Source organism: Phoenix dactylifera, unplaced genomic scaffold (genome assembly GCF_009389715.1).
Source record: "Phoenix dactylifera cultivar Barhee BC4 unplaced genomic scaffold, palm_55x_up_171113_PBpolish2nd_filt_p 000613F, whole genome shotgun sequence".
NCBI classification, from domain to species: Eukaryota; Viridiplantae; Streptophyta; class Magnoliopsida; order Arecales; family Arecaceae; genus Phoenix; species Phoenix dactylifera.
In genome coordinates this window covers 55,360-83,359 of record NW_024068009.1, presented here as the reverse complement: position 1 = coordinate 83,359, position 28,000 = coordinate 55,360, and the positions used below count along the sequence as shown (strand labels likewise).

Genomic DNA, 28,000 nt, shown 5'->3' with positions numbered 1-28,000 from the left:
CAAATTCTATTATGTACACTTTCATTTTTTAATGTAAAAAAGAAATTGTCTGAAACCAGGTTTGAACCAGTATATTGTATAATCAATATGGCATAACAAGAAGACTAAACAGTCTATGTCACACAATATAAGACATTGATTCCATCTCGAGTGCACTAATGCAGCTGTTGAATCTGCATATGAAACCCCAAGAATGCCAGGTTGTTGCTTTCTAAATAACACAAGAAAAAATATATATATGGGACCTATGACAAATGAATTACAATTAGCAAAAATTCAGAAGAAATTGTTGTCCCCAGCTGTTTGTTTGCTAACTCCCTTGTTCAAATTTTTATGGTCTTCAACAGGCATCCTTCATAAAAATGGCCATCATGATGATTAGTTAATTATGGCTAAATACCCATAAGACCTCAGAAATCCATGTTGTTGACGGCAGCACGGTCACGAACTGACACAATTCTCCCAAGCACCAAACCTAGAGCTGAAGCTACCGCCTCCGGTTTGCTGAGCGTACTCATCAATAACTTTGTGTGCACAGGCATCCCATGTCTTTACGATTTCTCTAAGCAAAAGGGGCTGTGGAAGGTCACGGAGGGACATTCTGAACCTTGACCATGCCTTGACAGAAAGATCTCCGAACTCCTTGCTATAGGAACACATGATTGAATAAGAAAAATTGCAGGTCAGATATAGAAGGGAGTGGTGAACTCAAACCCCTAAGCATGAAAATCACAACAATTTCATCTCACCTCAGTTCACTTGGTAACATGTCTAGAAGTATGGGGGATGATTTTGGATAATTGGTAGGAATGAGAATCCTCAGAGGCACAATTGGAGACTGCATAAACAAAATGTTGAATCAATACTAGATAGATCAATGAGGAGTTCATATATGTACCTCTGCCTTTTGGCTATTTAGGGCTCACCATCTGATCTGAAGCGAACTGTGATTTCAAGTTCGGACAAAGAAACACAGCATTAAAACAACATTTGATAACTGTCCCTTCTCCCCCAGCTGCAGCAACAACCATATCAGCATCTTCACTTGCAGTTATCACCATACCAATCAATTTTTGATTTATCTCGTTGATCTTTTCCAGTAGAGCATGGTTGACCTGCATCGAGGAGATCTTAATAGACAGTAAGAATACCAAAAACTAAGTAGCATGATGATATTAGATGATAGACAATGTGCAACTGTTCTTTCAAGGCTTATAAAAATTTATGTGCACATGTAATTTTAATTTACATCATCTTAAGCCTTGGAACTAGTTCCAGATGCTCGTCTAATATATTTCCATTGCAATTTAATAATGAGAAAAGAAAAGAACGAGTATACAATAATAAAATATCAGTTCACATAGACATGCCTCACCTCTGGAAACCAACTACATAATGCATCTGTCAATGTACTAAAAATAATTTTAAAAAAATCTGCATTTTCTTTCGAAGCTGTAATTTTGTGCTTAACATAAGGTCATCTCCACAGAATTACATCTTTAGAGGATTTGATTATGTTGTTTGGAAATGTACTATTCAAAAAATTAAACCTCATATGGCAGTTTCTGGACTATTTGTTACAAGCCCACCTTATTATCTTGATTAAGCATGATCTATCATAAATTATTTCTGGAACAGTTCAATCATTATCTAATTGATATCCAAGAAATAAATGTTGTTTTAATTTGTCAAAAATGGAAAATTTCTTGAGTAAGGGTTGTTTTACTCAAACATTAACAATAATCATCCAGCTTTGTCACAATATATGGCATTGGCTTTATGGATTGTAATTAGCTCAAACAGTTTTGACATAGTTTTTACTTTTCCAGGGCCATCCATAGTATTAGTTCAAGCTTTTCCAAATCCTTCTTCACAATCACCATCTACGTGACCTTATGTCTTCTCTTCTATGCTTCTACATCTTTTAAAACATATTAGAACCTATCTTTGCTGGTGCCCCATTAGGTCCTCACTGAATATTGCTCATACCGAATTTGATGATTCTCCCATCATTTCCATAATTTCAGCAACTCCAATGGAATTTCACCCTCGATCTTTCTTTTTTCAATAAAAAAACATAAATCCATGTCAAAATTCTCATTTCTGCTAGACCCACCTCTTTTCGTTGGTTCTTTTTTGCTTGCCTATTATTTAGGTAAATTCATGAAACCCCCGAGTCGTTCTATAGATTATCAGCAATACCTTATTTATCACATAAAACCCCAAAGGCACCTCTACGCTTCATCCAACTAGCTCTAGTTCTATTACATATATCTTCATCTATCTCTCCTTATTCTGTATAATAAGTCCAAGCTAACAAAAACCACCACTCTGAAGCATAATTGACATTTATCCTTGGGGAAAACGGCTTAATTGTACACAAGAATTTATAATTTAGACATAAAAGCTGAACACTGCAGACTTAAAGGTAACATACATTAATAATAGAAAACATTTAGTGATGCTACACAAGAAAACGAATTGGATTATACCATACCTCAACTTTTTGTCTCTTGAAATTGGATGTTGAAGTTGATTCAAGTTCAGATTGTTGGAAACTATCACTCATGCTGCCAGCTGATGGCATAACATTCAAGGGCCTGGCAGTTATATCACGCTTCAATTTTTTTGTCATATTATTTCCATCCTGTGACATGAGTTCCTGAGCTTCCAAATGGAACTTTGTTGAGGCAACTAAATCTTCACCAAGAGCAGCTCTGGAACCATTTCCAGGTGCTGAGCCTGCTATTCCATCAATCATGCTGATAACAGAGCGAATATCATTAACAGAGGAGCTCAGCTTCTTTGGTGATAAGGATTGTACCTGAAAGAGTAGCAAAAACAATAAAGTTTTCATACTTCTTAAATCTTGGAAAACATACTGCATATGCATGCTAACATATTAGTAGCTAACTTCTTATCTATACAATTGGTACCAAGCAAGGAATGCTGAACCGGCCTGTACCAGCCGGTTCAGCCCATACCGAACCAGTACCGGCTCTGACCGGTCTGGTTCGGTGTTAAAAATTGGTACCGGCCAACCGTACTGGCATGTATCTTCCAAATATTTTGGATGCGTGAATTAAGCTAAACCAGTGGTACCGGTTCGATACTGATTCGGACCGGTACCGGCGCCTACCAATACGTTATATTTTTATATAGGAAATATTTACAACACATGAGGCATACCTTTAAGCAAGCTGTTTAAATATTGATACAAGTGCAGCAACAAGACAGTCTCTGGACCAGAATTTCGAAGAAAGTAAATAGCCCTAAATAAAAAAAATAACTTTTTCACTTCCTGCAGCTGTAGCATGCCAAAAGGCTGGACAACAAGATACATAAGAGCCTCGATAAATTAAAGAGCCCTACATTATTTTGCAAATGCTTGAAATTGTTGACCAACATGATTTTATCTTGTGCACATATAATGCTCTTTCTCCACTAAAAATGTTTAACATCCAGTCCTTGGATGTCCCAGGCAGACATATAGACCGGCCTCCAAATATAGTCAATTCAAGAATTTATTAAAATAACCATTTGATGGATGAAACACCCATCCAAGCATCTAGAGATTCTAGACAGCCATTCGAATGTTTAGATAGCACTTTTAAGCATTAGTAGGTTGTAAAAAAAGAGCATAAAATCTAACAATTGAAGAAAAGAAAAAAGAAAAGGACATGCACCGGAAAACCTTCTCATCAGATTATGCTATAGTTGAAAGCAAATCTATTATTTACTTAATCAAATCATGAATTAGAAAATGGTTGGAATCAGATTCTGGACAGCCCAATATTTAATAAATTCACCCTAACCAGTAAATTTTGGCCTCTACCAGTGTACATCCAGTTCATGGAAAAGACCAGGTTACCAAATACCAACCATAACAGGTCAACCGCTTGTTGAACTAGCTCACACTAGTTCAAGCAGAACTGGAAGCTGTTTCTTAGTTTATAAAAAAGTAATTTCTAAAATTTTAAGGAAAAGAATCAAGAAGAAGAAAAAGGAAGAGAAAAAACGGAAGAATGTGAGAAAAGAGTAAAAATTATGAAATATTTAAAAATCGGGTTTGAACTGATGAGGTGATTGTAAAAAAACACAAAATTTCTGGAATTAAGGAAATTCCTTTTGACCTCAACTGATATGATTTCTTTTTTTCAAAGAGAGACTGTAATTCTCTTGCAGGACCCCCAATCATGATAAGATGTTGGATTGATGATTGAAGATTGAGATCACTTTGACTGGGGCTTACACTTTGACAGCTCCACACAAGATCATCAATCTATTCAATCAGCGATTCCATGGAACTAATAGGAGCTTCAAGAGGCACAAGAATGCGTATGGGAAATGGCGACATCAATCACTAAATAACCTTGTAAAAACATGGCTTTTGCAAATAAAATACAAGTTTAAAATTTTAATAACTTCAGATACATGGATGTCTGAATGAAATTTTTTATTAAATGATATCAAAAAAACATGTCCCATATTCAATGCAGCCTGTAACTTCATAATGATTAAAAGTTAATATAACATGTAAGTAACATTCATAATGACTACAAAAATCTAGCTTTACAATGTGAAATGCAGCAAAATCCTCATCAATAAACACTTACAAAGTTTTAGCTATATTGCAGATGTTGAGAATCAATATTTCAGATCCATGAATGCAAATAATTGAACATAGAAAATGGTCTAATAACTTTTCTTGATTAATTACCAAGTTTTCACAAAATCATATAAAGACCAATATATAAAAGCGCTTTAGAAAAGTTGACTGACCGCTTTGATTAAGCGATTTATAGGCTGTTCTTTGGCATTTGATTTGCCCAGAGTTGTAAATACAACATTCGCCTCACACCCATCTGGACTCGAAAATTCTTCAAGCAATTGTGAGGCTGAAATCCCAGGTGTAGAGATAGTAATAGGATGACTTTGAGGGGAAGAAAATGCTTGTTGATGTCCAATAATTACAGCATTTGATAATGATGAAATGCTAAAATGTTTCTCAGGATCTCCAGGTACTGGAGAGGGAGTTGTGGGAGCATAAGGAGACGAAATAAAGGTTGAGTTTGCAGACTGCGAAGGTGTTTGCTCTTTTGGAAGAGATGACAATAGAATGTTCTGATCAATTTTTTGAGGCGATGAATGCTGAGAAACTTGAGGTGAAGTAGGTTGAAGGTTTTGAGGAGAAGAAATTGGAAAAGAGACACCTGCCTTAAGTTGTTGATGAGAATAATTATGGTGCTGACCTGAAGGGTAATGTTGTTGATATAATCCTGATTTGATGCCAGAGCTTTGTCTCCCCTTCAACTCATTTACATCATTTTTTTGATGCTGTGGCATCTGGTGCAGCGGCAACTGTGTCACTTGATGTAGCTGTTGAGATGCACTGATGGTAGTCTGCAAGGATCCAACATCATCCTGTTGCACCAAGCCCACAGTTCCCTGTTTCATGGAGTCCAAAGATCCTTGCTTCGTTGGATCCAAGCTAGGAGTTGGCTGCAGTGTATTTGCCATGTTCTGCTGTGTTGTTGGAACATTAACAGCCGTTGATAAAGGCATGGATCCAAGCTGCATGCTTGGTGCAGCAGCTGACTGCATTGATGCTACCGAGCACGGCAAGTTTATCCGTTGCACCTCGTTTACATGATTATCATGCTGCTGCAGCTGAGAAACTTGAGATGGTAGATGCTGTGGCATGGACTGAGAATGTCCCTGAGGCTGAGAAGGAACACTCCTATTCTTTCTTGAATTTATGAAATTGCTCATAAAATTCTGAAGCAAAGGAAACTTCCTCATCACATCAGAATTGATGTTGCTCTTAGATGTATGTAAAAGATTTAATATGAGCCGTGATGCAGACTGGCACGATTTTGCTTTTTCAAACTGTTTTGATTGTTTTGTTGCCGCCGCATTGACACCTTCATGCTGTAGAAATAAGGGGGGAAGGGGGAAGACAAGATTGATTAGCAGAAAAAAACTAGATTTTCAAACATTTCTTCTATTTAACTTGTAGGGAAATCTAAAGCTTTATGGGTCAACAGATATAATACATGAAACTGCGCAATCTTCAGAGTAATCCTTCCATTGAATTCATTGAGCTCTGTAGAGTACTTCTTCCAGGACATTATCTGCAATTGAGGAAAACCATCAAAACTAATAGAATGCAGAGGTGAAATCTCTAAGTTTCTTTCTTATGCTAATTTAATTTTTAAATTAACCAACAGATTAAACTTCATGGGGCATCTCTATTCTTTTGAAAGAACAACTTAGGTCTGTCTAGCACTGCAATGAATTTTCATTTATTTTATGCAAATGAATAATATAAAACACAAAAAACATATCAATGGAAATTACAAGAAAGGAAAGCTGCGATAAGTCACCTCTTGATAGATTTCCTCTTGCCGATCAACGACATCTGCATTTCCAATCTGTGCTGTAGAATCCACCAATGCTGTTGTTTTTTTTTTTTTGAAAAAATAAAACATTTAGCTGAAAGAAATAGGCATTAGGCAAGTAGGAATATTTCAAGGGAAACCCAAGGCCAACAAGATAGACATTAAACAACAACTGCTAACAATCTTTCAGCCACAGGATTCAACTTAGTTAACCAATAAAAAAATCATATGAACCAAAATTATGTAAAATTATTATTCAATAAGCAGAACAAAACCTTATCTTAGACGTAAATAATTCTCTGAATAGGACTTCTACTTTATTTACTGGCGGATCTAAATTCCGGCATATTATAAGATGAGAGAAAATTTAACATGAAGTTGAAAACCCATTCTATCACAACCTTACTACTCTAAAAAAAACCCGAAAGCAATAAAATTGTACTTTTAGGATGCCCGTGGAAGAAATCTCTAATGATTTATTAAGTATCAAAAATAATAGAAATAATTTGGTTTTTGAAATCAATTGTGCATCAACATCATTGCAAAAGTTTCAAGTCTAGATGCAATTCACAAACTTCTAAGTAGGTCCACCATCTACCATCAGAATTGCCCATGGAAAATTATCACATAATATAGTCTGCAGGTAGTAAGTGATTGATGAATCCTAATGACTAAAATACCATGTTACATCCTGCAGTGGCTCATACTGTCACAAGAATCCGGCATCTCGCACCCCCTTAGGACTGATCCCTAGATCAATGGACCTAAACCACCTTAAACTGCTGTAAACCAACTTCTAATGAACCACGCACCACTTGACACCACTAAGGACGAGTTTGAAGGTGTTTTCACACCTTCTGCTTATTCTTGCTTAGTACATATACAACCCATAACATAATTCAATGCAGTCATCCCGTACCAGCCAGTAACCAATACAAATCTGTACATCGACTTAAAAAACCTTGAGCTGCACATGGTGAAATAAAGATATGTTTAGTGAGAACTAGTTTACCTCACTATATGAAAAATTTTATAATGAGCCATCCAACCCTAGGACTTCTCCAAGGCTAGGACAACTGGTAGAGCCAGTATTTTATTGAAGGGGGCAACAACAAACCCATGTTAATCATAAAAAATGATGAATTTAGAAAAGACACATTTTCAAGAGTAAGTTAGCACAAATGACACATCAGATAGAAAATTTTTATCATACTTTTGATGACATTCCAATTCAGAAAATCCTCCCAAGCTTTACGGCATGGATATATGATATGATATGGCACAATATATACATATTAATCAGGCAATTTAAAAGATAAATAAAATATGATATAGCTAAGCTCACTATATAAAATAATTATTTACATGTACATAAATAAAGCACTCATAGATTATAAAGGGTTATCACAAAAATAGCTTACACTTCATACAATAAGATCAAAATCCACAAACTCTATCATTCAGTCATCATTCAACTTCATGGGCCATAATAAATCTCAAACAATGACATCAACATGGGAATCTGAAATTAACTATCCATTAGTGAAACATCAACATCCATCGAAAAGGAGGAAAAAAAACCTGCTTATCATCCCTTGAGGTATCGAGGAATTATTCCCAGGTCTATCCATAAGCACATGGAGCCCTTTTATTTTAACAAAATAGAATACATAAGTACTCGACACATTTAGTAGCTGTATCCAGCAATTAATGACATTCATTACATATTCGGAATGGACCCAACATGCAATTTGAAGGCCTTTTCTTGCTAGTTCCTAGCCTTAGAGGTGTTTGAAGAAGGCGATTTATGTATCTCCATTTTCAGTTGTTATAATTTATAAGTATTCTCTGCAAAATAAAAATAAAAACTTATATATCCAAAGTCTCTCAATATATATATATATATATATAACGAAGACAATAGATAGAGAGTAAATCAAAGAAATTAAAGACAAGCCATACGTACCTAAGCTACAAAGAAGACCACTAGTAGTAGTACTCCTTTTATTTTTCTTCTCTTCTTCTTTTAGTTCCTCCTACCATTCATCTCCTTCCTCTTTCACCGATTCTTCGTTGTTCTTTCTAGATTCTACTTAGATCTATAATTCTAGTTAAAACATACCAATTTGGGAAAGAAATGTGCACTAAAAAGGAAGTGGCATGGATGATCTAGGATATTCTGGTATTGTAGTAAATTTAGATGAACATAACCACATGGGACTGGATGTTGATGATTGGATAACAAAGTTCCTGTTGTTCATTATAAAAAAGCCACCTTACATCCTTGAATGGAACGACAAAATGTTGCCACAATACTAAGCAGGCAATCTTATCCAAAAACCTAAGCCATATTTGATCAACAAGACAATTTAGAATTTAGCAACGGTTTAGAATGTATGGAATGATTTTATCATGACCATTTGATTCCATGTGTCTCGAGCATCAAAGGGGCAACAAACAAGTCTATTGCCAAATTCTCCATCTATCTCCTCCTTTGGATTTTTGCTTTAGGCTTACAAAGTTGATTACTTGAAAACCTGCATAAGAGATACTACTACTACATATACAATTAAATGCATTTTGCTTCAATATATATCGTCACCATCATATATGCCCCTTAAGATATATTTGGTCATGAGCAGATCTCAAGTTCATCGTAGTAACCCATGATGCATATGTTTTAGCTCATATTCCTGCATTAAGTTCAAAGTTACGAAGATATATTGTGAGTGGCTCTTTATAACATGTTTGTTAGCAAGGATTAGTGAATGCTAAACCGAGTCGAACTGCTCGTACGGAGCCATAGCGATGCTAGCTTAGGACGGTACAGCTGCTCAAGTTAGTTCATATATAAAATGCCTTCCACCCCACCCATTCTATGGTTTGAGAGCCTTCGAGGCCCTTTCTTATCCACTCGCTCCTCGGACTGCCTTTGAAGGTACCTATGCTGTCGGATGCCACTCGCTGACAATGTCGGCCGTCACTGGTAAGTCCCTCTGCTCCCTCTCTCTCTTTCTCTCACTCTATTAGGTTTAGGGTTATAATCATGGTATGTCGTACCGTACCAAACCGGACGGTACCGAACGTACTGTACCATACCGGTACCGATATCGGTGGCGTACCGACACTCGGTACGCCAAAAAAATATGTACAATACTATATCGATACTATATTAGTGTGGCACCAGTACGGGGTCCGGTACCGAGACGGCAAACCTTAGTTATAGTCCCTCCTGCCCTCTCCTTCTCCCCCTCTCTCTCCTCCCTTCTCTCTCTGCCCCTCCCTCTCCCTATTTCAGTACACTTCAACATGGCACAGCCCATACTATACCATACCGATAGTTCACCAATACGGTTCACGATACCTGTTCACCAAACCTTGGCAAGGACACTTGCAACACATCTATTTTTTCTGCCCTCATGTTTATGCTCTTATACTTTTAGATATATTCATCTATTATTTAGCTTTCACGTCACCATTACACTATCTCATTTTATTCTACAGCATAAGATGATCATACAAGAAAGCTCAAGAAGCAAATATCCAAATTTAGTGGGCTATTTTGCAAAATTCATACTAATTTTATTATTCATTCACGAGTCCGCTATTTTTTCTCCTTTATTTTGCAGCACCATGTGCTACATCACTTATCCAATCCTAAAGATAACTTAACTAGTAGTGGTATCTGGACCTATGTCGCAATCCACTATAACACATTAAAAGTGTATCCACTAGTTAGTATGCAATGTTTGAAATATCAACTACCTAACATGTACAATCTATAAACCAAAGGTGGGTATTGTACATGCCAAGGTCTGCCAGACCGGTACCAAGGCTCATACTGGCCGGCGACAGTTCGGTACAGTACACATGCGTACCACTCCGATTAAGAGCACACTCAAGTACGGAGAGGGAAGAAAACAAGGAAGAGAGAGAGAGGAGGGAGGGAGAGGGAGAGAGAGGGGTCCATGTAGAGGAAGATAGGGAGAAGAAGAGGGAGGAAGAGAGAGAAGGAGAGAAAAGCCCTAACCTTAATGCTAATCTTAGGATAACTAGGGGGTGGGGAGAGAAGAAGGGGTGAATGAGCGACGGGGAGAGAGGGAAGAAGGAGAAAGAGGGAGGGGGGAACAAAGAGAGCAATAGCTAAGTTTGGTCACGATCGAGGGGATCGAAGTCACCTTCAACAACGATTGAGGAGAGCGCAGTGTCACTATCACCGATGGAGCCTACGGTTGGGTAACATGGAGCTTCAAAACTCTAATTATGGAGGACCCAAGGGGATAGGGGGAGGAACGAGGAAGGAAGAGAGAGATGTCGAACAATCAAAGGGGTCAGGGAGGCTTGGAGGTTATTTAAGGGACATCGCAAGCCTCGTTAAATTTATAATACACAAACTCGACATGCCTTAAGGCCACTTTTGCAGAAACCTTTCTGACTATCTGAACCATCCTGATTCTTGACTAGTTCGATTTTGTATAGACCGAATCGTCTAATTCGGGATGGTTCAGTATGGACCAAACCGTCCTATTTCGATGGTTCGGCTAATATATACCATAACATGTAGTATATCAACATAAGGCATTAACCGATACACATTCACATGGACATTATGCACCTGTACAACTAATTTTGGCCTCCAAATTCATTATTTACATTTTTGTATGAATTATTTTCTTAATGCTCCATTTTTGTAAGTAATAAGGTAACATTAAGTGCATCCTTCTCTATATTTGCTGAGGTTTTTGAAGTGGTACAAGAAGTTGGTAACAATCAAGTTGATCAATTTGTATCAAGAAAAAACTAATATCAATAAATTTTCCTAAGATAAGTGCACATAATAAAAAGAAAGCAAATTGTATGATAACTGATGTCATTCCACAGAAGCATCATGTCTTCATGTTTTTAAAGATTTATTTATTTATTTATTTACATAGACTGCTTAACAATAATAGAATACAAGAGTACATGCAAATAAGTAAAAGAATATTTATTTATATATCTAATAATCTAAGAGTCCATTAATCATATGAAAATAAAAATGTTTGATGGATTGAGTATTTTGCATTTATACACAACACTCAAGAAGTTTTCCGAGTATTTGGATTGACTTCGATCATGTGGCACCATGAATTTGGAGACAAGGGGGTTACCGAGTATTCATACCATAAAGCTGACCTATACTAACATGGTCCTAGAATGGTACCAGTACAAGTACAAATTGGTATTGTGAACCTTATCATCAAGCATCATTCGAACCATTGGAGCTTGTTAGGTTTTTGAGTCTTACTTATAATTTTATCTTTTGTTTTAGTCCCTTTAGTCCATGTTCTACTCAGTCTAGTGTGAAAAAGATTGAATTTAAGTGATTAGTTTAGTCACATGCATAATTGTAGAGGCAAGACGGTGTCTTACGAATAAAAATAGGTGCAGAATATAGTTCATATCATTGTAGCAAGAACAAGAACACTAAGCACATGGCTATTTAAGGCTTCTCCTATTAGGGTTTTATGGAAAATCAGATCCAAGGCCCTCGGAAGTGAGAATCAAACCAGTTTCAGTCAGGTACGTTTCTTTATTCCATAAGTTTCTTCACTCTTTCTTTGCATCTTGTTTTCTATTTTTTTCTTTTCTACTATTCTTTCATTTTGCATGTAACAACCTAGGACCTCACCTGAAAAGACTAGCTGAATGGTTTTGTTTAGGTTCCTTGGCCCTGTATAAATACCCAATATCTCCCCAATGCATGAATAATGTGGGACTAAACATGCGCCTGTATGGGTCTTCACTTACTCCCTTAGAGTAAAGCCTAGCATTCTTGTCAGGACAATGGTCCAAATCCAATCACAAACATCATGATCAACCTGTGAGATCCACTAGTCACACATAAGCAATGAGCCGAGTCCGCTTTAATACTATTTGTAACGACCGAGGTTTTGTTTGGGTTTCTTAACCCTGTACAAGTACACAAGATCTCTCCAATGCACAACAAAAGATAGACTAAACACGCGTGCATGGGTCCTATACTGCAGTCTAGCACCACCTAATATAGGTGCTGTTAGCAGCCATCAAACAGGCCTTCCTAAAGGATCAAACTGGACTGCTGACAGGTTATCTCACCCAGCATGATTTCAGCCATGCAACAGCTTTTCTAATCCCCGACACAAGTCTTCACAGCCCAGCAATCTTCTAAATAAGTCCCATATTCTTTGTGTCCCTTAACACACCACAAGATCTGCTGTCAGTTCTTTTTTGCTAACTTCATGTTTCAGATATGAAGATAATCAGAGCTGTAATCCACTTGTTGGTTTTTTCCTACATCCAAACCCTAATCCTAAATTGCAAAGGTATCTTGAGCATCAATTTTGCTATCTGTTCACAAACATCTTGGATTCATTGACAATCTATAGTCCAGCATGGAGGAAAACGAACAAGGCAAATTCCTAATTGCGACTGCAGCAAATAAACTGGGCAAGATATATATCCCATCTCCTATGACTCAAAGAATTTAGTAACTCTCATTATCTCTGTTCTCAACAATTAGTTTTTTTTTCTTTTTTTTGTTCTTAGAGACTACAGACCGATGTTTGTTTCAGCATCTTGCATGCATGACAGCAGTTATATGTTTCATCTTGCATATATGTTATGTTTTGAATTAATTTTCTGAATCCATCAGTTTCATATTTTAATTTTTCAGATTCAATAACTTGTCATCATATTCTATTTGGTACATCGAATGTCTTTTTAATGACCAGCACTGATGCAGGACAGCCCCGGCCCCCAGGGAACCCTAATATGCAATACCAACATAAACAATTAAGAAAATTTATTTTTTTCCTTAAACAAATTTCTAAATTTTTTCGTAGCTCCTTTTCAGATGATCAAACAGATTTAAATTAAGAAAATGATTTTATGTTAACTTTGACAATTAAGCTTGCAGTATCTTAATGAAAAATTAAACAAGTCTAAAATTTAATTAAGCATCCTTATTTAAACTTAATTAGACAAGTCTTATTATATGCCTAATTAATGAAAAATTAAACAACTCTAAAATTTAATTAAGCATCCTTATTCAAACTTAATTAGACATATAATCATTATAGCAGTCTGTACAATTTTTTGAATATTTTCAAGCAAAGAACCTTTAAAAGTTCATCCCAAGCAGTATCTTACTGCTTGGTTTGGCGAGGTTCAGGGCCAGTTCAGAACCAATACACCCTGATATGGACCAAAAGGAGTGGCACAAAGCCACAAACCCAGTTCAACATATGCAGGGGCATATTGGCCAGATAAATACAGTAAATACTGGCCAATACAAGGACAAACACTTGGCTTTTCAATCCTTGTTAATCTAATGGTATAATGATACAAAGAAAAGAAAGCTTAAAAAGAAAAAAAGACATGGAAACCAAAAAAAACATGTGTCTATGTGTTAATAGTTTGGAGAAAAGCATGAAACCATATTATCTCAAGTTAACCCAAATGTCCCAGACAGCATAACCAGACAAGCAGATAAACATGTATGGAAAGAAATGGCAAACGTGCAACATGGAATAAGAATTCACTAATAGAGAAGTTTAATGGGCCTTACCTGCTTTAAGATTATACTGGATCAAAATAAGAAGACTATATATATGAAAAGGCAAAAGAAGCTTTTTTTCCATAATCTTTGAACTAGAATAAGTCTTTCTCTTTTGTCAAAAAATATAAATCAAAAAACTGAAAGATATATTATGCTTCATGTTAGAAAAACTAATACCTTTTGTGCCAATTCCTGGATCAGCTAAATTTTGGCTCTCAGTAGCAAGGACTGATGGTGAAGAATTAATTCCAGCACCATTTTGAGCTCTTGTTTCCATTGTAAGCAATTTTGCAGAAATTCTCCTCAGATAATCATCCTGAAATATACAAAATAGGAAAAGTTGCTTACCATGGAAGTTTTTAGCTCATATTAACAGGAAAAAGGGGGGGAAAGGTAGGAATAAGCATGTGTTGGGCATGAATGAAGACACTGGAATGTAAATCGGCAATAAATGGACTTCGACCCAGGATGCTCATGTCTCTAGCAGAATTTTTTGTAGACTTGATAGCAGCATAGTACGCCATTCTAGTTAGTACCGGTGCAAATTGAGTGTACCATACCATACCGGTATTGCACTGTTACATTTTATGGGAAGCATACTCAGTGCCGATACGCTGAACTAACCCTCTTACCAAGCATATAAAAAATGTACCAATATATTACCGGTACAGGGTCTAGTACCAAGATGGTGAACCTTGGATAGCAGTGCGTAATATTATGACCTATTGCATCTATTCCCAAATTCCATGGTAGATATCTTTCACAGCCTGATACCACTGACCATGTTGCCCTTCTGGGAAGCTTACAGCATCCCTCAACTCTTGTCCCAAACGTAAGCCAATGTTTGGTTTGTAAGCAAGTAGAAGGCTACTAAGAGATCTCATAAAATCTGGACAGGAAAAGAAAACTGATTTTCCTGCCTCTTATAATGATCACACCAAGGTTGCAGTTGTAGACATTCAGGCACAACTTCCAGAGAAACTCATAAACCCTATTCTTGAACAGAAGAGAGTCAATTAAGGGTAAAAAGGCAATGCAATGGTTTCAGCGTGATGATCTTAATTCCAAGTTCTTTGATGCTTCTATTAATAGATGAAAAGCTATGACTAGATTGATAAAATATAATAACCGGATGGTTTAGTTTTTGAGAGGTAGATAGCATAAAATATGCAGCACTTGATTTTTTATCAAGTATTCAATCAAATTGATTACTCAACCTCGATTGATAAACTCACATTCAAAAGAATCACTTCACCAGATTCTAACAGATGGGTTGTGCCAACAGATTCATTTGGAAATGTAAATAGGTGGTACTTCTATGCACAACTTGTTGATGAAAAATAATATATTTCATTAGTGGTTGAAGGACTGGATTCAATGATCAACCCAAAAACACTAAATTAAGGAGAAGATTTCGAGTAAACTTAACTAAATATAAGTTCTAAAACCAAACATATGCAACACAACAGATCATTTAACACTCGAGGTTTGAACAATGGTATGGATCATGAATGATTAGTAACATGTAACGCATCACTTAACATTCAGTGTAGATTAAAGCATAAATGAAACATGAAAGATCAGCACGGACGATTGTAAGGATAAACAAAAAATAAATGATAAATACTGAATATCAGATCATAGGCCATGCTTCCAATAGGCAACTCACCACCATTGATAAATCGATCAAAAAAGAAAACCAATTGGCGATCTGCAATCAGAGAAGTCCTGCATTGAGACTGGTCTGTGATCCTCAATATCAGAAGCCCCATCACCACAGAACATGGGGAGAGCCAATCAGAGGGGGGCCATGCTCCCCCCAACCCGATTTCAAGTGATTTCCAGTACATGTATTACATACACAAGGTCTGCCAACCACCCTCATCATGAGATGTGCCCCCCAATCACCTCCAATATCTCACAGTGGTTAGACTGTTCCAATTTCCTCTCTCTCTATCACATTATTTTGAAAAGGTTAAATTAAAAAAAAATTCATATTTTTAAAAAATTAAAATATTTCTATATTTTGGATTGGGTGTTGAGACAAATTTACAGGTGGATATTGGTGAAACTTCCAAACTACAGAGCCCTCTTGCTCCCTCTATTTCTCTTTAGTAGGGTTGTAATCAGGTCAAACTCTAGTTGGATCCATGCTGTATCCACATCCAAACTTGATAAAGAAAAATCAAGTTCGAATTCATGTTGGGATCCATCAATTTAGAAAGCTCAAAATTCGCATCAAGCTCAATCAATAATTGTATTTGATTTAGGATTGGAGCGCATGATTTTAGTTAGACAGCTAGCAAAGGTCAACAATTCCCAAAATTACAAGGACTCCTCACAACAGTCCTCCATATATGGTGAATTTGTGGCAGATTGCAGTAGTAAAGGAGCACGACATGGGAAGTAAATGATTGGTTTTCAAAAAAAAACAATTACTTTGAGAATGTTTTTTAAGTTCCCATTGAAGTTAGATTTGATTGAAAGAGAATCAGAATATAAGTGCCACCTAGGTGTTGGGAACTGAAATGATGGTGTTGGAAAGTTAAAGAGAGCTTGTTCGAGAAAAGTATAAATCCGAACATGGAGAAAAGGAATTAATGCAACCATATATACATTCATACGGTTATCGGGTCGTTGGATTTTGATGGGGGGCAAAATGGATCGTCCTGCTCACAACAATAGGACCACCTAATTTAGCCAAATAGACCCCAACACCGATTGAGCCGGACCTCGGTCCCGCTAAAAGCCAGTCCGACCTCGGGCTCTGTCGAAGGCTCAGTTGACCTCGGCCGGATCTCTCCGCTGCCACGACTTGCAGTAACCTCCTCTGATGTTTATAATGACGTCCCGACCAAGCTCGAGGTGCCCTTATATATTCGCCGACACGCCCCGACCGAGCTCGGAGCGCCCTTTATACTCATCGACGCGCCCCGATCGAGCTTGAGATGCCCTTATATATTCGCTAACGCATCCCGACCAAGCTCGAGGCATCCTTATATTCGCCGATGCGCCCCGACCGAGCTCGGGGCGCCCTTTATGTTCGCCGACGCGCCCCGACCGATCTCGGGGCGCCCTTTATATTCGCCAATGCGCTCCGACTGAGCTCGGGGCATCTTATCCATTAACGCGCCCCGACCCTCGAGCTCGAGGCGCTCTACTGGACGACCTCGGGACCGGAGAAGTGAGGCCGACCTCAGCAACCGCCAAGCCAACCTCTCTGAATATACGCTGTGGCCCCTCATCGAGCTCGGCCTCGCCCATGATAGCATCCTCGTGCGTGCCCACGCCCACCTACGTGGCCGTACATTACAACGTCACCGCGCCATGCTTGCTTGCTGGCTAACGACAGTGGACAACGCCATGCTGCTCCAGCCATACCCCGTCGCATCCGTCAATGCCTTATCGTTCACAGAAAAACGGCCTATGCCGTGCGCCTCAAGCAAGCTCTAGCTGCGCACCATCTGTCTAAAACCTATCTTCTCCCATGATGAGGACAGGTCATACCTCCGCCATCTGGACACCTCTACGGAGACTATATATAGGCCCATCAGGTAACACTAAGAGAACTTTTGGACCAATTAAGATCCACTCTAACTTGGGTGTCGAAGGGCCCTCACCGGAATCACCGGTGAGGCTTTGTGCAGGTATGCCGTCGCGCGGGAGGTGGCTCTCCTCATTCTCCGCCCCGGCCAGTAGCTCCCTCGACTCCCCCGACGTGGTCACCCTCGGGCCAAATTTGAACCACAACATATTTGAATATAGCTCAATAGTTACATCCAAGTTTGATCCAATAAGAAATTGGATCCTATATATGGAAATCGACTTCATTCCAATAAGGTTATAGAAAACTTAAATGGATCCATACCCCATTATTGTAAAATATTTAGATCAAGTTATTGGATTTTCAGATACCATTTATACACCTACTCTCTAGGATCATGTGCCTCTCTCTCTTCTTTCTCTTTATACACACTAGCCAAAGATGTTAAGCAGCTCTCTCTCTCTCTCTCTCGCTCACACACACACACGCACACAAACGCTCTCTCTTGGACACAAGGTGTGACTTTAGATAAACCCGGGCTCCATGACTTCATTGCATTGATAAGACTTCGAGGGAACACATGGCATTGCTTTGAAGCAAGACTTAGAAAAAAGGGACCATAAGTCCATATATGCTGGTGATTCCATTTCTACAAACTAATGTGCTTCAATTAAATATTTATTTTAAGTGTGTTTTGTTTCCAAACTATCCCTATTGGATTTTTATGCCTTATGCCTGAATTCCTAGTTTCTAGTATGATATCAATTCTATTAAACTATCTCTATTAGTGTTGCTTCTGTTTTTTTTTTTAATTTATAAGATCTTCTCCCAAAAGGAACCTGAAGCTAGGTTTCTTATCTTCTCCTAAAACGCTTTGTTTGATTTTTCATTTTGTTGAAGCATTTCTCAGATATTGTTACCAAGCACATTTTTTCTAGGAAGTACTTTTCTTCAAAAAGTTGCAAAAGTACAATTCTTAAGCAACACCAAACATTACCCGAAAAAAGTATAACTTTTATCCCCCTTCAACCAAATACATTCCTATGGGACATACATTCTGCTGATGTCTATCAAGCGGAAAAGAAAATAAAAGGCTAAACACCATGGTGTGCCCACATAGCAGCCGGCTAAATGAAACATCCCACACATCACCTCAAGATATGAGGTCCCACTAGAGTCTTTTACTTAATTATTCTATATTTTCTTTTCTTTTCTGCTGTAAGTTTTCAAGAAATGATACAAACTGGCTTGTTTTGGAAAGTTCAAATATGTCTGAAAGTTATAATGAAGCTTGGAGTAGGAAGAAGGTGGTTTGTAAAAGGTCATTCTTCTTCCTGTCATCATATTATTTTTTTTACGAAAAGAGCTCCCATCATAAAGACCTTCTTGAAAAATGTCATTCTTTTTCAAGAAGGTCATTCTTTTTTAGCTGCCGATGTCTATGCATTACCTCATAGAGACCTTCTCGATCTAAATAGTAGAGAACAAAGTTTTAGTTTCCTCCTTGCCTTTCATTGTTGTTAAAAACATAATATGCTGTATCGTACCACACTGGACAGTATCGGCATGCCGTACAGTGCCATACCAGTCCGATACTGGAACCGGTGGCGTACCGACACTCGGTACATCAGACGTACCGCTTACGATACCATACTGACACTATGACAATGTGGCACCGGTATGGGGTCCGGTACCAGTATAGCGAATCTTACTTAAAAACGCCTATACTAGTGAGGCCAAAGTCACCAAACCTTCATTGTTGGAGTCAATCGATTGTAGTTTTATGCTAGATCTCATTCAAAAAAGAGCTCCCCTCACTATTTATTTGATCTTTCAAGGTTGAAAGTTTTAATCCAGAGAAGAACACCATCAAGAGCAGCAGCAACGCAAGTGTTCTTTTTTGCAAGCACAGCATCCCCTGGGTGTGAGGACTCAATTAGAACAGAAAGTTTGCATACAAGATCCCCTAATTTACATGTATGCTGAAATTTGAAGTCGAATTACAACTACCTTCAATTGAAGGAGAAAGCAGAAACCTGGGTACCAAATTCTCTTTTTCCAGAATTTAAATTTGAAATTGACGTAAGGAGATAGTATTCAGTGAAATTTAGATTTCAATGCTCCAGAAAGGGTTTTTCTCATGGGATATTTCCATAAAATATGGCTAGTCTCCCTGCTTGCTATTTTGCTGCAACAGCATCATACTTACCCCTAAAACCAATATAATGTTTTCCACAGCAGGACTGCTCACTGATGTGCTCAACTCAAACAAAGTTCTTAGAGATCAAAGAATGGAAAATAGTAACCTTGAAGGGGTTTCAAACATGACTCCAATGCCTTACAGTTTATCGTAGTAGAGATTGCCTGATTCGTCAAACTATTTAGACAAAGATCATATATCTTTTCAACCTTTGTCTAAGCTTTCTTAGTTAATCAGTCACCTTAACATGAGCATTTGTCATGCATATTGTACGTACAAAATTATCAGCAAACCCTGCCAGATTTTATGCATGGAATCTAATTTTCCATAAGAACTAAATAACAAGCAGGAACGGTAAATCAGGTAATGGTTTTGGATATGTCTTTACCTGGCCACTTTATCTTGCAACAAAAAGCAAAGAAAGATTGAAGAAAAGCAAATGAACAAACCTGGCTAGTAGCTGCAGCGTAAACCTTTTGCTCAAATCGAACAGCAAGTTTCTGAAAATCACTTAGACCCTCAGAAGCACCTGGTGGGAAGTGTTTCTTTAGAGAGCTGATTCTGTGCATTTAAAGAAAAAATAGAATTAATTGATCAAAACATTATGCAGAAGCTACAGGTGGCTGAAAAAATTATCAACAAAAATTAATGAAGAAAATTTTAATCTGTAAAAAGGACATGATGAACATCAGAAAATATTGAAGAAAATTGATTTTATACTGATCTAACAGTCAGGAAAAGTGACATAATGTCTTCTAAAGAGTATAGCATTCCTACTTTCCTAGTATATTGGCGTGGAAAATCTGCACAGGGGAAAAAGAAAAAAATACAAGTAATTACGCATCCTTGTGAGTGTAAACATATTGACCTAAATCACCAGATCAACATGTTTATACTAGTTGCTTGCAGCTACCCTGGAATCTGGACCAATATGTAAAATGCATTCAATATCGAAACTTGCTGATAAAGGAAAACAATAAAACAAACTGTGTCATCTTTTAGCAGTATCATAAATCAAAGAAGTAGCAACACTTAACCATAAGCAACACGTATTCAAGCAACTGCCTATACTAGTGAGATGTCTATTACCTTATATATGTGATAACCAAAAAGCCTTACCACATATAAGCAGGGTCAGGCCTTATGCATTCTTCACCCTTCAAATGTTAGAATGAAAAACCATAGGGAGAAAAACAATGTATAATCTTCCTCCCAATTTTCTCAGGCTTCACATTGACAAACAAAAAACCAGAAGTTATCATCATAGTGATTCCACAAATTTTAATTGCATATAACTACAAAACAGAGCTTGAGTTCTTGGTTTCAGTTTCAACTAGACCAAATGAGTTCCAGCTTGAACAATTTTCAATTGAAAATTACTGAAACATAGAATGGTCAATTAGAACAAGAAAAGATGTCAGATGGACAAATAATAAAAATAAGTAAGCTAGATATCATCATAACGCATATTCTATTTATCAGGAACTTTGGGTGTATTTTTTCAGTAGCTTCAAGCATAAACATATGTAAGATGTCAAATAAAAGATTACCCTTAAAGTTTAAGTTTATTATTTGATCACATATTGACTCATCAACAATGAAATGCCTAAGTTTCACCATAAATGGGCATATGTCAAAAAGTTTACGTAAATCTGTATCTCCTTGCAATGTAATAATGCAGTGCTCCCATATCTTCTGAAAACTGCTTCTGAACATTTAAAAGATGAGAGCAAAAATTTGGCATACGTACTTCATATACAGCATACACTATGGATTTGGCCCCATCATTTTCTGCCAAAACTGCAAAACTAGCCTCAATTCAGTTCAGTTTTGGAGTTTTGAAAAAGAATCCCAGTCGTTCTGTATTATCTTAGAAAGTGATATACCTCATTCTATAACACTGTAGCTCATAAACAGTGACATGCTTCATCCTGAGCTGGTCCTAGATTCACCAGAAGTTCACCCTAACATCCTCATCTCTAGTGCATTTTCATATGCCTAAACCTTATTTGATGCCCATCAATCTAAAAAATACAACATAATCCGCATCATGCTATATTTATATCATCTTTGATGGGAATTAAAATAGGGTTAGACCAGACATGGATGTCGCATCTGAGAAAATCGACTTATCGACAGGTAGGAGATTCTGATCAATTTCACAGATGATGGTAGCAACAATTTCTCTAGCTTAATGACCAAATCACAGATAACATGAAGATCCACTTTGCTATAGACGAAAGAAGAGAGAAAAAAAAATTTAATTCGTTTTCTCATCTTCAAAAACTACAACACTATAACAGAATTCTCCATGAATATTCAATGTGAGATCCATGACCTTTCCTAATTAGGGTATGGATCATGATATATCGAAGCCTCCCTTATCCCTGTACAATTGTAAATATAATGATCCTGAATTCATAAACTTGACAAAAGAAAGGAAAGAGGGGGGAGTCTATCCAAGACACTCTTCCTATAAAGACAGATCAATGGGCTCCAAGTGCATTGAGGAATACATGTGACATCTTAACACTAGTATAGATATAATCATATAATCCTAATTGTTAGAGCATCAAAAGAATTAAATGATAAGTATTTATAATCATGGAGTACTTTTTTACTTGCTTGTTCCTTAAACTCTCTTTCATGAGACAACCACACCATACACCTTTTGCCTAATACTTCTGCACAGTTTGTGCATGGTACACTGTGTCGATCGGTACTAATGCATACCTACTGTACCATACCATACCAGTACCAACTAATATATAGTATGGGGGCCATACCGAGTTTTGGTACGCTAAACCAACTGCCATAATAGGCGCACCAGCATTGTACTAGGATGGTACCAGTACGGAGAGCGAACCTTCTATTTTTACAGTGTTGTGTCCCACAAGATACTTGATACGCCAAACTAACCCTCATATCAAGTGTACCGATACTATATTAGGATGGTATTAATATGGGGTTCGATACCATGACGGCTAACCTTGCTTCTATCTTTACAATGTTGCATCCCACAAGATACCAATCCACTATCCTGCAAAGTTACAACCTGGATTCCAACTGAAATCTCACCCATTCTCCTAAGCAAGAGTCAGTAAGGATTCTCCATTGCACATAAACTCCGCCTCACTGTAGCGCAAATTAAGAACAACCTCTCAACGCTTTTCAGAATGTCATAATAGAATACCTTTCTGCACACCATGAGTGGCTATTGAACCCTCTTCTACAAGGCAAATTAGATCATTTTGAGCACAAAGTGCTAAACTAGCACATAAGTGCATGATCATCCTATCTTCTATCGTAAGAACACAACAAGAGGTGTGGTTATTTTTAGCTAGGTGGACAAATGTTTTTTTTTTTGGTAACAACGACATTTCATATGGCTCTAATGTGGGTACAGCTAGCCAAATGAGGCAACTCAGTCTGCTGCTCTGTTCGCCTCCTGAAACACATATGCTGTCGAAAGGATCCCCACTCCTAGACCAGTCTGCGGGTCTCGCGGATCAACGGGTGACCATCCCCATATCTATCCGCTCTCCGTACCCAATCAATCATCGTGGATGAGTCTCCCTTGAGGCACACACAATCGGCACCAGGTACACGCTTCGCATAAGAGATACCCTCCCAGGCTACAGTTATATATATCCATGGCAACCACATATATATATATCCATATCTTTCAGCTTGCAGACATGTAACATATTCTTACACATATATATATCCATGGCAACCACAAATGTCCAAGTAAAATTGCATGGCATAACTAAGAAGTACTTCATGTAACTACCAGACTAGCATCTAAATCATGGATGGCATGATGATATCAGATATCAAGCAAGTTTTAGGCATACAATCTAGGATATCAAGATCACTCTAGTGAAAAGATCATGCAATAAAACTTATTAGGTTGCTCTACAGGTCATGGAAAAGCTTAATAGGTGGTTATCAGTCAAAATTTAAAAGAAGGTCCTCAACCACAAGGCTCCCACCACTATGGAATTTGGGGAGGTTCAGATGCATGTAACCTTAGCCCTATGTGCTGAGAGGCTATTTCCATGTTTTGAACCCATGACACCCAAGTCATAGTGCAGCAACCTTACCATTGCACCAATACCCGCCCTCTAGGTGGTTGTTAGTCAAAAAGCCATAAATAAGTCATGTTTCTCCAGCTTGAAACCACATCAAAAAATTTTCCAAGTTGTATATAAGATGGTTCAGTAATATCTTAGCAACAGCAACCTAAGCATTTGTTGCTTCTAACGTATAGAGGTATGTGAGACATTTGATAGGTCATAACAAGAATGTCATACTCATGAGATCATCATGAAGTAATATCTTAAAGACTTGATTTAATTAACAAGCCAATAAAATATAATCATTGATGGAGCGAGTAAGAAAAATCGATGAGGTATCCATACCAGCCAGCACGTTTACATAAACACAATAGTTTTGTAGGAGATGTTAGCATATGATATATTCTCTTCAATTAACCTACGATGTTGATACAGTGCCCATTTCATCTACTATTTTAAACATATAAAAATACAAACAATCACAACATGTGTGATAAAAATTACAGGGAAAGATACAACCATTTTCACACTAATTTACCTATTCGAATAGTTGTATGCATAATAATGGTACTCCGGAAAGCTCTTATAATAGACATATTATGGGAAGGTCATTGGCTAAAACTTATCTAGACTTTTAACATCTTGCCTAATACAGAATGATGTTTGTTTGTCATTATCATAACCAATTTGTAAATCAAAATTCCATATCCTCTATAAGATAGAACTGACCATCTATAGTAGTGGCTACACAAGATGGTGGACTTATGAATTGCGTTGTATAAACATGCACTTAAGTGTACACATCAACATGTAACAACATAAATGGATATAGCACCTTTCAAGAAGAAAGTGCAATATAGGTAGAAATTTTAACCTTAGCAGCATGTGGTCTCCAAATGTCCAGCATGTAGATAGGAGTAGAGCCAGGGGACATGGTGGGAGAGGGGCATGGCACCCCAAAATTTTGGGGTTCCTTTTGATTCCCTTATGGTAAGTACAAGTGCAAATATTGGTGTTGGCCCCACTCCACTCATAAAATTGGTGAAAATTTGTTATCCCACTACCATGAGAAAATTGGCCCCTCCTAGTTACTCTATCTTCTCTCATCCTTATGTCATAATTAATTTTAATTAGAAAAACCATGCAATAAATCTCCATCGAACCCTCCTAAAAACTTTGTAGTCTATAATATATTAATCCATACCCTCTTTTTTCTCTGTAATCAAATAAAGGAAGAAAAAGATATCTTTGCCAGTATTTCACATCTCCACAACTCCATCCAAACCAATTGCCCTCTTTTAGCTCCTCTCTGTATAAATGTCTATCTCTATATCAACTAATTTTTAAAAAAAAATTATTTAAAGCTAGACAAGACAGAAGTTCAAATGGCACGAGAGAGTAGAAAACGAAATCTATCCCAAGTGGGAAGGCAGTGAGGGTGAGGAAGAGGCATTTCCCTTGACTGTTTCAATGTTGTCGAGCCGGAATTGGTACTAAAAGACGATCCTATTTGGCTTTCTTATTTTCATGCCCAGTCAGTGGCCAAGATGATCTCCTCGCAAGAAGTATAATGTTTCATTTATTCCTTAAACTTATTTGGTCATAACCAATGACTGTTTTTTTTCTTGCTCAGTTATTTATTTCCATCAAATGTATTGTTCTTTTATGATTATTTGTTTAAGGGCTCTTTGGATGCTTCAATAAATAATCCATGGATTGTTCCTCTACAAGGTTACCATTAAGTATTAATTATTTCATGGGAGGGAAGAATCTTTTCTAATATGGAAAGTTAAGATTACAAAACTCAAGAAAAATTATGACAGTGGAAACCGCCTTTTAAATGGAATCCGGTATTCTATATTTTCTGGATTACAATCTCCGAAGACCAAGGAAGGGCTCTTCCTCATTGATTTTCTTCTCTCCAATCACTATCCATTCCCTTATCTTCAGCTAAATGGAGAACTTATCCTAGAACATCCTATGCCTGCACTTCCAAACAGAGCTTAATTCTTCTCTTCTTCCATGTACTGGTGTCTAATAATAATTGTTTGATTGTGAAGAATGTTTGCTTCGATTAGGATCATAATCTTAGAGAGAGCACTTTAAATAGATTTTGCTTTGCTGTTGATTAATGATGTAATCTGTTAGCAAATAGACAAAGCTTTGTTTGTACTTTATCACATTAAAAAATAAATAATATGATCATTAAAATTTCACAATTTGAAAAAATACTTTATATAAATATGGTAAGATTTTACTCCAAATCATCGCAAATTCAATTCTTTTTCTAGCATCTATAAACTTACTTGTTCTTCTTAAATCCATGATTTTTTTAATACTGCACTATGGAATTGGGCCTAAATCATCATGATTTGAATATCATATGAATACTAAAATAGATGTGTCAAAGCATTATTATTAGTAGACATGGCAGGAACTGACAATCTAACCTTGCCTCCTTCCCCGAGGCAAAATCTTGGCTTTCCCCCTGTATATGACAAAGCAAGTTTTTCAAAGAAGATTTGCCTTTGTGCTTCTTGAAAAGGATTATTAAATAAACAGAAGTAATACAGAATTTACTCTAGAATCCTAACATGGATCCCTTCAAGAGTATAACCTTGTCCACAAGGTTCTAAAATAGGGTCTTTCATATAGCTTAAATAGGGTCTTTCACATCCCTTATCCTTCTTTAATTTTTCTACTGACATTTTATGCATTTGATGAACCTATACATGCAGCTGTTATCATAAACAGCACAAAACAACTTCTCATAACAAAGGGAAAAGGGAGAGGTCAAATTGATCTCGTGGTTGATTTTCAGAACCATCCACTTTGCCATGAGCGTTGCCGTTAAGTTTTTGAACAAAGTGTGAGCGGCTCCCGCACCGAGGCGGGTTCGTAGGTCTCGGAGTCTCGGTTTTATAGAATCGGAGCAAGCACCAACAAAGAATAGGTTGAATGAACCGGACACCGTACCTCACCCGAAATCCCGCTGCAAAAAAAAAAGGAAAGCACCTGCAGCGTACAAGCGGAGGAGTCTTTAGGTAGTCTTTCCCTATTTCCGAGCTTGGTTGGTTAGCTCCTTTCGTACTTGTATTGTATTTGCTTTTCGTTGACTAGCAGAATCAACACTTGAGCCTACCTTCGCACACCTCCGTTACTCTTTAGGAGGCATCCGCCCCAGATAAACTACCCACCTTGCAGTGTCCCACCCCCCCCCCCCCTCCAAATGATCGGTGTGGCGGTTAGGCATCCTTAGACGAAAGAGTGGTCTTTCAGGATTGGTCGTTGTGTGTCACCACCTCCCATTGACAAGGGTTTAAGAATACTGGAAGCAAACACAAAGATGGCGAAAAACAAGTCTTCGCCTTTCGCTGAAAAGCCCTAATGGGTCTTCTTCTTTTTTTTTCGTTTTTTTCCATGTCCATGCTCTACTTCAACACTATCTGCCCACCCCTCGAAAAATAAACCATATTATCCCAGACCACCCTCACCAAAACCACAACAGAATCAATGTCACAATTTCATTCATAAGGGCGCCACTAATCAATCAAAAAAAAAATTAGAAACAGGAAGACAAACCACAAATAAAAGGAATCAAGGACCGAATTATGGAAAGAAGAAGGGAGGGGCAAAAAAGATTTCGAGATCAACATTAAACCATCCATCATAAATCCCTAGCAGGGAAACAAATAAATCGAAAGATAAATATCGAAACCAAAGGAAGAGACAGGAGGTTTCGCTCACATCTTGCCGACGACCCTCTGCCGCGACTCGGCGTTGAGGTCGGACCTCCAGTCGGCGGGGCGAGCGTCCGCGCGGGCGGAGCCCTCCACCCTGGAAGGATTCCGAGTGCTCCCTTCCATGGGAGTGAACCGGGGTTGAAAGAAGCTCTCAGTCGGGAGAAGTAGAGAAAGGAGAAGCGAAAGCCCCTCTCCCTCTCTCAACGAGTTTGGAAGACGGACGAGACGAGGGGGTGTCCTATTTATAGGAGGAGAGCAGGACGGCGGTTTTAAAATTTGGGCGTGGGGAAACGCGTTTTGGGACCAAGGAAAGGACGCCCTAGTAGGGATTGGGGAACCGTGAGAATCATGTGTGATGGAGTCCGGGTCACGCGCGCATTCAGCACACGAAAGTTGTGAGTCTAAAATTTAAGCGAAGTCCCTCTCTGATAATTTTATTATTTTTAGGCCACCT

At 37.8% G+C, this 28,000-nt stretch overlaps 1 protein-coding gene across 1 annotated transcript; it reads right to left on the bottom strand.

The window, feature by feature from the left end:
• Positions 1–9: 9 nt before the first annotated feature.
• Positions 10–27,740, bottom strand: LOC120106728 (mediator of RNA polymerase II transcription subunit 15a-like). Its single transcript, XM_039119782.1, has 10 exons — positions 27,551–27,740; positions 20,174–20,285; positions 14,158–14,296; positions 6,387–6,457; positions 6,057–6,134; positions 4,783–5,931; positions 2,498–2,824; positions 927–1,115; positions 750–838; positions 10–646 (listed from the first exon to the last, which is right to left on the bottom strand). The coding sequence occupies exons 1-10, from the start codon at positions 27,667–27,669 to the stop codon at positions 442–444; spliced, it is 2,478 nt and encodes an 825-aa protein (XP_038975710.1). The 5' UTR covers positions 27,670–27,740; the 3' UTR covers positions 10–441.
• Positions 27,741–28,000: the final 260 nt, after the last annotated feature.